This window comes from Scyliorhinus canicula, chromosome 12, assembly GCF_902713615.1.
Source record: "Scyliorhinus canicula chromosome 12, sScyCan1.1, whole genome shotgun sequence".
Taxonomy (NCBI): Eukaryota; Metazoa; Chordata; class Chondrichthyes; order Carcharhiniformes; family Scyliorhinidae; genus Scyliorhinus; species Scyliorhinus canicula.
Genome location: NC_052157.1, coordinates 122,998,168 through 123,010,771, shown reverse-complemented (window position 1 = coordinate 123,010,771; position 12,604 = coordinate 122,998,168). Strand labels below are relative to the sequence as shown.

General features: G+C 44.0%; 1 protein-coding gene across 1 annotated transcript in view; it reads right to left on the bottom strand.

The window, feature by feature from the left end:
- Window positions 1–337: 337 nt before the first annotated feature.
- LOC119974326 (complement C1q tumor necrosis factor-related protein 2-like) overlaps window positions 338–12,604 on the bottom strand; it is a 31,862-nt gene continuing 19,595 nt past the window's right edge. Inside the window, exons 2-6 of the mRNA XM_038813097.1 lie at window positions 8,871–8,938; window positions 7,628–7,700; window positions 6,119–6,162; window positions 4,953–5,111; window positions 338–1,113 (exon numbers count right to left, since the gene is read on the bottom strand). Of these exons, the coding sequence (XP_038669025.1) occupies window positions 338–1,113; window positions 4,953–5,111; window positions 6,119–6,162; window positions 7,628–7,700; window positions 8,871–8,937 (1,119 nt within the window). The 5' untranslated portion in view covers window position 8,938. The remainder of the gene's footprint in view (window positions 1,114–4,952; window positions 5,112–6,118; window positions 6,163–7,627; window positions 7,701–8,870; window positions 8,939–12,604) is intronic.

The following is a 12,604-nucleotide window of genomic DNA, read 5'->3' as shown; positions in this document are numbered from 1 at the left end:
AATTGCTCGTCTGAACCCAGAGTTTGAGGGGTGATCTTTCACACCTGATTGAGCACAAGGGCCAAAAGGAGATTGATCTTTTCAGCTCTCAACCTGAGATCATGAAGCTTAGGTTTTCTTTAAGTGCACACAAAAGATAATGATCATTTAGTCCTCAAATAAATCATTTTCCCCCCAACCTTTTACACATATAAAACCAAATTAAGAGCATTCTGATTTTTGAGGAGGTGACTTAATGGGTGTTTGGTGAAAACTTAACAGATATGAGGTTGTGGAATGGTAAAAAGGTGTGATAGTAATGATCAGTATTAGAATTAGATACACATGAATTATGAATTTATGTCTTCGAATAATGCTTTTTATATTTAGATTGGTAAATCAGATATCCCATGAAATGAGTGTTGTTACAAATGCCATTTTCTGAATCTTCAGGTTGTACCCAAACTTTATCACCTACTTTTAAACTCACAATTGTAGCCACAGTTGATATTTCAGAATATGAAGAAAATGATTGGTAATTGTGATAAACAGTCCGACCATTTACCAAGATTGCCATTAGTGCACTTCTTCTATTGACTTCAAAGTAAGCATAAAAGGCATACACCCCACTAATACGGCAATGGAACCTGCTTGTGGCAACATTATAATCGCCATCTTCATTATATATTATTTCTTGGAAGGCAAGTGGTTGTCCAGACGTTACACTGCCAGAGCCTAATTTGACATGAAACGCAGATCTTCGCTGTGGTCGCATGACACCTGGAGACCCTTGTTGTCCTTGATCACCCGGTTCACCAGTCATTCCTTGTTCCCCTGGAGGACCTTGAGGACCAGGTGCTCCAGGTGCCCCAGTGTCACCATCAATTCCTTTTGCCCCGTTCATTCCATTCCTTCCATTTGAACCGGGGAATCCTGGAACTCCAGGGAAACCTACTATCCCTCTCGATCCTTGACTCCCAGGAGCACCTCTAGGACCTGCCTGTCCATGCTTTCCACGCCGACCAGGACGTCCTCTTTCTCCAGGAAGCCCAGGATCCCCTGGTTCACCTTTTGGCCCCATTGGCCCAATATCACCGTCTTCCCCTTTTGGGCCTGGATAGAATTTTGGTCTTGCTAAAAAATAAATTCAGGTTGTTTAGTTACAAATAGAACCATAGAATTCCTACAGTGTAGAAGGAGGCCACTTGGCCCATCAAATCTGTACTATCCTCTGAAAGAACATCCTACATATACCCACTCCCCTGCCATGTCCCTGTAACCCTACCTAACTTGCACAGTTATGGGTACTAAAAAGGCAATTTAGCACACCCCATGCACCTAACCTGCATAAATAACTTTGAGTATGGACAGAGGGAAAGAGGTATTAGGGGTTTCAATTTACCACTGTCCTATATCCATAACAATAGGATGGACCCCGGGAGGATGTTTCCTCTTGTTATGGAGACAAGAACTGGGGGACATAGTTTACGAATTAGTGGTCTCGTTTTTAAGGTAGAATGAGGGGAATTTTTTTCCCTCTGAGGTAATTAGTCTCTGGAATTCTCTTCTCCAGAAAGCAGTAGAGACTGGGTCATTAAATTTACTCAAGGATGAGTTTGATTGATTTCTGAAAGATAAAGGAATCAACAATTATGGGGGGAAGATAGAAATGTGGAGTGAAGACCACAAGCAGATCAACCGTGATCTTCGAATGGTGAAGCCAGACGAGCAGAAGACTGGGCTTATACCTGGTATAAGACTAAGGATCCAAAAAGTAGCATTTTTATTAACCCAGCAGATATAAGCCCAATCTTCTGCTCATCTGGCTTCACCATTTGAAGATCATGGTTGATCTGCTTGTGGTCTCCACTCTCTTCTGATCTCAATTGCATGTCCAGCATTGGAATCCTATGAAACATGGATTGTACTCTCCACCTCTCTGCATCATATTGGAGAACAAACTTGCCCGGGCACCTGCCAAAGCAGCAGGGGAGGTGGGGGTGGGGGTGGGGGGGGGGGGGGGGGGTGCATAGCAATGTCTGGCAAGTGGGGAGGGGGATCAAATGGACCTGAAAATAGCTAACTTTTCTTTTTAACAATGAAAAATCTTTTCTGTTTTGTCCAGGATGTTTCAACTGTTATTCTGATGGCCTTAGCTCTCTTTTAACCATCATCGAAAGCTTCACACTAAGTAATGATTAATACGTGGCCCTCAACATCCAGCATTAAAACTTAGGGCAATAGGGGAAACATGATTGGGGCTATGTTTTTCCCATCAGCATCAAATTATGCCTGCTCCCTAAACGGGCTTGGTTCTAAATCAACCTCAATAGGACCTGCTTCTGGAAAATGCGGGCGCAATTCTCCGACCCCCACGCTGGGTGGGGGAATTGTGGGGGTGCCGGGCGATTCCACAACGCCACCACAATACCCACACACAACTCTCCCACCCCCCCCCCCCCCCCCACCCCCCCACCACAAAACGGTGTGGCGCGTTTCACGACAGGCCGCTCGGAGAATCGCCGCTCGCCATTTGTAGCAGGTGAGCGGTGATTCTCCGGCCCAGATGGGCCGAGCGGCCTGCCCAATCCGACAGATTCACGCCGGCGCCAACCACACCTGGTCGCTGCCAGCGTGAACAGCACACAAACGCTGCGTGTGCGGCCTGTGGGTGGGGAGGGAGAATGGAGCATCGGGGGGCACTCAGTAGGGGTCTGGCCCACGATCGGTGCCCACCGATCGGTGGGCCGGCGTCTATAAAGGGCGCACTCTTTTCCTCCGCTGCCCCGCAAGATCAATCCTCCATGTCTTGCGGGGAGCCCCCGGGGAGGACGGCAACCACGCATGTGCGGGTTGGCACCTGCGCATGCGCGGGTGACATCATTTACATGGCGCGGCCGCATAGTTTCCGCGGCGCCGCTTTCACGTGGCACCTAGGCCTGGTGCGGGTAAATTACACGGCGCCGCTCCTAGGCCCCCGGGGCTGGGAAAATAGGGGGCGAGGAGCGGCCTCCGTCGCCGGAGTGAAACTCGATGGCGTCGGGACTTAGTCTCCCGTTGGGAGAATCCCACCCGCATTTTCCAGGGGCTGGTTTCCAAGGGCATTTTCCAAAATACAAGGGGCTGGTTTAGCACACTGGGCTAAATAGCTGGGTTTTAAAGCAGACCAAGGCAGGCCAGCAGCATGGTTCAATACCCGTACCAGCCTCCCCGAACAGGCGCGGAATGTGGCGACTAGGGGTTTTTCACAGTAATTTCATTTGAAGCCTATTTGTGACAATAAGCGATTTTCATTTTCATTTCATTTCAAAAGTACCTGAGTAGCACTTTTGTGTACCTGCCTGCAGAAGATCCATCAAAAACTAGGGCCTGAATTCTCCAGCCTTTGGGAGTCTGTTTTCCCAGTGGCACTGCTCCCCCACACATGGATTTCCCAGTGGTGTGGGTTGGCTTCAATGGGAAATACCATTGACAATCAGTGGGGAGACAGAGTCCTCTCATCAGTAAATGGTGCACTGCTGTGAAACGCGCACCTGGGTGACCAGAAAATCCAGCCCGAAACAAAGGCGAAGGTGGAAAACCAAGAAATGTAGTCTGGGTGATCAATAAATAATGTTTGAACTAAGTAGGCAAATTAGATTAATTTATTCATTTGTTCTGGAAATTTTAGATGGCTGCTTATCAGGCCATCAAACTGGTATTTTTTAATTTTGCGTTGTTAGTTTGTTATCCATCTGAAATGAATAGATTCTCTAATTAACAAATCTTCTGACACTGCAGTGCTCCCGAAGTAAACGATACCTAGGTAGGTGATGTGCTCAAAACCTAAATATCCATTTGGTGTGTCTGTTAAAGAAAATTATCTTGTTAGCAATCATGGCAATGTGTTCAGAGCACTGATTCTTTGATGTTGGGTATTATTATGAGTTCTACAAAATAGAGAGAGGAAGATTTTAAAGTAAAGACTTTACTATGTTGTACTATCAGAGACAATTTCACTTGCCCATGAACCCTTTTAAGGAATTTGGGTGGCGAACGTCTAGATGCTGCAGCTGTGCTGATCTGCCACATGTGCACCCAGGTTTCCTAATGCTTTTGACTGACTTCTTCACGAAAGGGGAAGCAAACAGATGTTTTTAGAATTAGGATGTAACACAAGCAAGAGTATAATGACCAACCTATATTCCACCTAATACGAAGGGAAGGGAATGGCTTAAACCGTAGTGACTGGGCAAGAAAATGTGTGAAAACTTTGTGAGGTAAAGGAATTCTTTCCCACTTTATTTTTGGCACTCACCAATTTTCAACTGTAGCAGAGCCACAGCAGTTGAAAAAGGCGATGGTTAAGTCGTGAAGACGAGGAAGATTAAGAGATATCCGGAGATATATCTTAGGAAGGGTTATGATAAGATAGATAGTGTATATTTTTTCTACTAGTTAGGAAGAGAGGGTACTCATTCACTAGAGTTGATAATGGATTAAAAGGATTGAAGGGTAAAAAATATTTTATGCAGTGCTTAGTAGGTGGGAATCAAAATGTGCTGAAGAAGTGTCCAATAAGTCTGTCAGAAGGGCATTAGGTGGCTGATTTAAAAGAGGGGGGAAATTAAAGGATATGAAGCAGCAGCATTGGCTTGTACACAAAAGAGCAGCTTGCAAACTACTTGCATAAAAAACATCCTTTACCTCCATTGCCAATCAGCGTTCTTATTTATGTTCTCGCTGGGGAGTTGGGATGGGGTGGATATCCATTCCGACATATTAGGTTACAAATGCAATTTATCTCAACTTCAATCTTTCATCCCAGAAATTTCTATCCTCCATATGGAGAAAAACACGAACACAAAATCACCTGTTTAATACAGGCGTTTTCTATGGCTCCTACTGTTGCTGTTATAAAAATACCGTGTAAGTAACAATACCCTCTATTCAATAAGAATGTTAAACATCAGCGAGAACATTAAAGTACTTACGTAAACATGCTGGCGTAGAGCTCCAATAACCTTTTGGGGAACAGTTAACTGTATTTGATCCCAGAAGTTCAAATCCTGCTTCACAAGTGAAAATGGCCTTCCGCTGATATACCTTACAGGATCCATGTAAGACTGAAGGAACTTTGCCACACAGACCATCTGGGATCAAAAATACAATGAGCAACAGGGAATCAAATATTCATACAATGAATATTAAACTTTATATCTTGTGTGATTGTGATTATTTATCTTTCATTAACTCCAGTTACTTTAATATTAAACAGATTCTGTGTTTTGGAAGCGTTCGCTTTTCTCTGAGGCTTTCATCAACTTGTGTTCCATTCAGATTTTCTTCCTGCAGCTAGTGGTGCATTAAGGCCTGTTTCCATAGCTAGTAATTCCCAAAACAGGTTGCTGGGGCAGCATGGTAGCACTGTGGTTAGCACTGATGCTTCACAGCGGGTTCAATTCCGGCCTTGGGTAACTGTCTGTGTCGTGTTTGCGCATTCTCTCTGGGTGCTCTGGTTTCCTCCCACAGTCCAAAGACGTTCAAGCTGTTGCAGGGATAGGGCAGGGGAGTGAGCCTACCCTAGGTATGGTGCTCTTTCGCAGACTCAATGGGCTGAATGGTCTCCTTCTGCACTGGAGGGATTCTATGATTCTAGTCTGTCGCCAGATCAACCAGCATGCAAACATTTTTTTTGTCCTTTGAAGATGAGCTGGTCCCAACAGGTTTCATATAAAATAGTTAAGATTAGTAAATAAATAAATTTTAGAATCTTTAAAGCTGTTTAAGTTAGTAAAACATTGGTCCTCAGTTTATATTGTTTGCTCTTGACCCTGTTACATAGTTGACGAATACCTAAGTTTGTGTTCAGAACTCTGGAGACATGTTTCCCTGAGTGCAGTACAATCAAACTGTCAATCTCTTGTATGTAAAACACACTCCTGCTTTTTTCAATCCTACCAGTTCCACCATGCTTTGTATACAGTTGGGTCGAGAGTTAGAGCCAGATATTTAGATTTCAGAGTTGTAGGTGTTTTATGAATGTTATTTCCATCTCAGTGGTGATTAATAAGTAATCGTCTGAGGCTTGCCATTCTACATTGTACCCTCTTTCCCCTCACGATTTCTTTGAGTGTGGCGAAAGTAGTTTTTAACTCACAAAATGATTTCCCGTCATCTATGTCCGGTAAACCGCCCAAGGAGCTGGTAAAATAAAGAAGGAAGTAGATGAAGTGACCAAACAAATGGACCTCCGTAGTGCAAGATATTTGGTCATGCAAGACTATTCCAAACTAAAAATTAGAAACTTAACAGCATATATTTTCCAAAATGAAGCAAAATTATCGTTAAACAACATAAAAATAGCCAGCGCATAAAAAAAAACGTTCACCTATTGAAGCCCATCCCTCGAGCACTTGAAACTTTCTGCTGAAGCCAGCTTTCTAATACATGCGCTACCTTAACAGAATTCATCATTTACCAACTGGCATACACTTATTGGGCCAAATAGCCACCTTCTGAGTCTTAAATTACTGTTTGACTCTAACCTATGGAAGTACATTTTAGTACTGTAAATCTTCCAACAAAGCCCATCTTTCTATAGCACATTAACATTCCCATTTAAAACCTTTCTCTAATCTGTAGATGTTGTCATAAATCTTTTTAATGAAAATTATCAGTATTGTTCCAACTAAAACCATCAAATCTGCTCTTTATCGGCACGTCCAGTTTCTTTTCACCTACACCCGTGGCTGGTTTACTGTCCTTCTCACATGGATGCCCAGTCTTTCTATACCGCCAACCTCACCCAGGGTGGCCTGAGGGCTCTCTGTTACTTCCTTGAATGGAGATCTGACCAGTACCAATCCATTACCTGTGTAAACGTGTTCCAGATTTAACAACCTCTCCTTTGACGACACTTACCCCCTCCAATTAAAAGGTATTATTCTGGAGCTGCACTGGTCCAGGCTACGCTTGCCCTTTTGTGCGATTTCGGGAATATTCTGTGTTTCGGTCCTATTCAGGTTCTATCTCACCTCTTTTTTCAGTAGATTGATGACTCTATCAATGCCATTTCCTGTTTCTTACCCTGACCTGCAGAATTTCATCAACTTTGCTTCCAATTTCCACCCTTCTCCCACAAAGCAATGGATGGAATTTAATGGCCCCTGTGGGCAGGTTAAGGGCATTTGGGTGGAAAGGCCTTCCACATGAATATTTCATCAGATACCCTCCAGCTGTTTCAATCGCACCCGCCCCCCCCCCCCCCCCCGCCCCCCCCCATCCCAACAACCTCCAAACGTGCCCACAGGGGCCATTAAATTCCATCCATTGCTTTGTGTAAGGACTCCACTCCATTTCATTCTCCCAGTTTCTTTGACTCTGTAGCATCTGTTCTGATGATGCAATTTCCCCAACCAGCAATCCTGACATCTCTTCCTCCGTCCGCTAAGAACAATGCCTCTGCCACTTCTGCCACCTCCAGTGTGATGCTGCCAACAAACCAATCATCTGCTTTCAAGTCATTTCAGCATTCTGAAGGGTTCTTTCTCTCCATGGATCCAATTTTGCACAGTGCAGTCCCACCCTGAATCTAACACTGTTACTGTGGATGTCACTATTTACTGACAGCCCAGTGTGAAAGCAGGAATACCAGGGGAATACGTACCCAGTCTCATATGTTCTTCCCACTAGACCAATGGGTTCCTGTGCAGCAATATCTGCCTCAGCAATTCCAGAACCTAAAAATACAACACAGACACAATATATATTAATGACACTGTTTTGTTTTCTTTTCTTTGATAAAATTAGAGTACCTCATTCTTTTTTTTCCAATTAAGAGGCAATTTGGCATAGCCAATCCACCTAGCCTGCATGTCTTTGGGTTGTGGGGGTGAGACCCACGCACACACAGGGAGAATATGCAAACTCCTCCTCAGTGCTGTGAGGCAACAGTGCTAACCACTTCACCACCGTGCCACCCATGACACTGTTTTATTATTGTTGCCATCAATTTACTGGTTCTTCAGGAAAATTAGACCTGAGTGTAGAATTTAATTGACTGGATCTATGAAGGAGTGGGCTCATGAATGTTTCAAAGGCATGACTCAATTTGGATTATATTTACTTCACTGAACGCAGGGACCTGAGAGAAGAGTACCTGTAGTTTATTAGAGGCAAAGACCAAATAAAACAACACCATAATGTGGCTCCACTCTGCCTAGGCTTCAACACTCTGAAATAAACTTTCTTCAAGATTCCACAAAGACGCAAGTGCCATGCTCGAAGCCCAAAAACAGTTTCCCAGATACAGGCACAAGCCAAGTAAGAAAACTACTCTCAGTCAACACTAAGCCCTCATTCAACTCAGACTTGCTGACGCGGTAGCACAGTGGTTAGCACTGTTGCTTCACAGTCCAGGATCCCAGATTCGATTCCCTGCTTGGGTCACTGTCTGTGCAAAGTCTGCATGTTCTCCCCGTGTCTGAGTGGGGTTCGTCTGGGTGTTCCGGTTTCCTCCCACAAGTCCCAAAGGCATGCTTGTTTGGTGAATTGGACGTTCTGAATTCTCCCTCAGTGTACCCGAACAGGTGCCGGAGTATGGCAACAAGAGAATTTTCACAGTAACTTGATTGCAATGTCAATGTAAGCCTAGTTGTGACAATAATAACGATTATTATTATTATAAACTATGGTTGTAGTCCTACAGTCTCTCAGTGTGGCTCTAATCTCTGACTCTCATTTTGGACTGTCTTAGTGCTCTCTAATCCCTGCCGTCCCTTGTTGCTGTCCAAACTCCATTGGTCACTTCATTTCAAACAATTGCTGATGTGGGAAGTCAAGTACAGTTTCTCCTGCTCTGTTAGAATGTAAGACGAGGTAGATCTGGGGAATCATGTTCAGTCTCTTACCTGTAGGAATCCCATAAGTCTGAGTGACGAAGAGCCCAGCGAGGCACAGCAACCACACGGGCACCATTCTGAAAGGAACGCATTCAGTACATGCATCAGGGCTGATAGTTCCGAGTGTGATTCAGAAATAACAAAAACTCACACATACTTTTAAAGTGAAAATAAACAAGTAACAAAAGGACCAAACTTTGAGAACCCTGCAGCTTTCTATTAAAATGATCGTTATTCAAAATCATGAAACAAATCTTAGGTCTGAAAATGAAGCTCCTCGTTTTAAGATTCCTATCAAAGTTCTCCCCCATCTTATCCCAATCCTGATATTACATCTGTCCTTTCAGAATTCTTATTTACATGTCATTATCCCAGCTATAGCCCTAATTCTATTGTCAATATAACAGGGGCCTGCAGGTTGTCAGCGGGTGACCTACACAGCCCCCAGAACGGGAGGCAGACTGTCACTCACCTCAGGCTTTCAGAATCTCTCTGAATATGTTTCAGAATCTCAGGCTTTTAAATAGCGTAGCCCCTCCCATATTTTGCATAACATGGTTCTTTTCTGGCTTGTCACTTCACACAGTGAGTTATATGGGTTTGTACAATGCCAGGCTCTGAGTGGAATTAATCACTCAGTGCCACCACCTTTAAAGGACCATTCATTTCTGCAATTAAAGGCTGCTCAGAGCTCTAACTATAGATGACAGCTGCATATCATGACACGAATAGCAACTGAAACAAAAAGTAATCACAATCAAAGTGTGTTAAAATGTCTATCAGGAAGATATATGTATCAGCTGAACTCTTCATACTTTGTCAAAAAAAGAATGCAATGAGTCTGATACAGTTAACTGAGCGAATGTTAGCACTTGATCAGTTGGTCTTCGGTGGAGTATGCTGCTCGGTTACTCTTTAACTTGACAGTACACAAAATGGAACTGTTGTGCATTTCTGGAGTGTATCGAACCCTGTGTGAACGTTTCAAATTTAAATGGCTCAGGTATAAGTTGAGAACTCTGTTGTGTGTGATTGAATGCTGGGTGTCTGGTGCTGTATGGAGTAGACTGCAAGAGTTTGTTGGAATTAAAGCTTATTCTATTGCTTCTTCCTTACAGCCGATAGTTAGTCTGATTCTACCTGAATAATACAATTTCCTATGGACCAAAATGACCTTGTGAAAATTAATCTGGGATTGGAAGTTGCAGGTTCAATAATAAATACTTTTACTATTAAGGTGTGCTCTGAGTGTAGGATATCAACAAGCACTCTCCCAGCTGATGGAATTTTTTAAAATAAATTTAGATTACCCAATTATTTTTTCCAATTAAGGGGCAATTTAGCGTGGCCAATCCACCTACTCTGCACATTTTTTTTTTGGGTTGTGGGGGCGAAACCCACGCAGACCCGGGGAGAATGTGCAAACTCCACACAGACAGTGACCCAGAGCCGGGATCGAACCTGGGACCTCAGCGCCGTGAGGCGGTTGTGCTAACCACTAGGCCACCGTGCTGCCCTGCTGATGGAGAGTTAACACTGTCAAAATGTTTATTGTCAGTTTGTTGCAAAATAAAATTAACAAAAGCAAGATTAAAAAGCAAACTTGGTTTGGCCTCAGATGGGGTATTGCATTCAGTTGTGGGCACCAAACTTTAGGGAGAATGCGAATGCATTAGAGAGGGTACAGAGAAGATTCATAAGAACATTTCCAAGGATGAGGAATTTCAGTGACGTTGAAAGATTGAAGATGTTGGGACTGTTCTCCTTGGAGAAAAGAAGTTTAAGAGTGAAGAGCCTGGACAGTGTAAAGGGTGACAAACTGTTCCCGTTGGTAGAAAGATCAAGAACAAGAGAGGGCAATGATTTACGGTATCGCTAAATAAGCAATAATGACATGAGAAAAAATCTTCTCACTCAGTGAACTGTTGGGATTTGAAATGCTTGGCCTAAGACCCCAGTGGAGGTCGAATCAATTGAGACTTTTAAAAGGGAACTGGATCATTATCTGAAAAGAGAAAAAGGGTGTAGTGCTACCAAGAAAATGCAGGAGAGAGGCTTGAGAGGTGCAGCGCTATACAGTGGTCTGACTGGTCTCCATCTGCACTGTAATCATTCTATGATTCCAAAATGCACAGTATATTATGCTAGAGTAGAAACACCCTCATCCTTGCCGACGATGCCGACATTCCATGGAGGGATAAACTGAAAATTACTCGGAGTTTGTCTTTCAAAACAATAATGGCCGCGATCTAAAGGCCATGCTGCACTGGAAAAGCAGCTTGCCGTGGCGCAGCGTAACCGACGTAAGCCGAGGGACCCCGCTCCTGGGATCGACCGTTGAATCTCGCGAGACATTGCTAGGGGAATCCTGCCCACAATGGGCAGGATCACCTTTTGGCAAATCTGCATATTAGAACGAAGCAGGAAGCCTTTCTCTAATGTCCAAATACCCAAGATACCTGAGGCTTTGAAATTCAATCCCTTTGGCACGGGGACCTCAGGCGAGTGCCGTTTGGTACTGGCACTTGTGAGGGTCTCCAAGGGAATTGGAGGCCCCCAGCTGCATGCCCTTTGGGCAGAGTGGTGACCTAGCACTGTTGGTGCCCTCTGGGGACCCTGGCAATGGTAGCATGGCAGTGCCACCTGAGTACCAGCCTGGTATTCCTGAGGTGGCCATGTGGCACTGCCAAGCTGGCATTTTTTGCGTGTGTGTGATTCGGCTGGGGTTGCCCATGTTGGGGGTTGTAGGGGACCCTCCCACGTTGTGTTTGGGCTGGGGGGAGGTCACAGATTTTTTTTGTGGGCCTCAGATCTCTCGCTACAACGGGAAGTTCTGCCGAGCGGAGCCCCTTATTCAACACGAGTCACGTTGAATATCTATGTGTTTTTCGGCATTGTGAGTTAAAAAAATACATTTTTTAAAACTAACTTGTTTTGCTTTAGTCTCCGACCATAGAACAGTACAAAGAAAAGGGAAGAACAAAGACTGCTCTCCTGAGTTAACTTACTCAACCCTTGGAAGCTGAACTGATGCAAAAATAAAAAGCGTTCTTTCACAAATGTTCACTACATTCAATCAAATTGTGGTCTAATTTATCGGTGTGCTCCCTTAAACATCTGATTGGAATTTCCACTTTGGAGCATGTGTGAAAGGATTCCTGATGGGCAAACTGGAAATGTCAGGGGGAAGCATAAATAACTCGTAACCTAATGATAAATATGTATTATTTCTGTGGGGATTCATTCAAGTAAATAATCGCTGAGGAACATTTGGACTTTTTCAATACAGAGGACAGGTGGAAGAATCCAGTTTGCAAGTAGGGAAACAGGGATTTCAATCAGAGGAAAAAGCTCTGAGGTTGAAACATTTCCAAGTTGGTGACCTTGTTATTGACCTCGAAGTCAATATCTGCTTCCTGGACATTATTGTGGGATCAGCTGGGAGCTACTTAAAGGTACAATTATCCCCTATTTTTATGAAGCACTTGGAGTTTTTTGAGCAGCACATTACTGTGCCTGCTCTTTAGGGGAGGGGTGCGGGGAAGGAGAGGGGGAACATTCAGGGCAGAGGATGCAGTGGTGGGGGGGGGGGGGGGGGGGTGGCACAAGCTAGTGGCCAAAGCCTTGAGATCTCTCAAAAGGCTCATTGACAGCGAATTTTATTGTTCTCTATAGTCTTGCAATAGTAATAAAATCACGCAGACGGATTTCTCCAATAAGCATGTGCATTTTACTTTTCATCT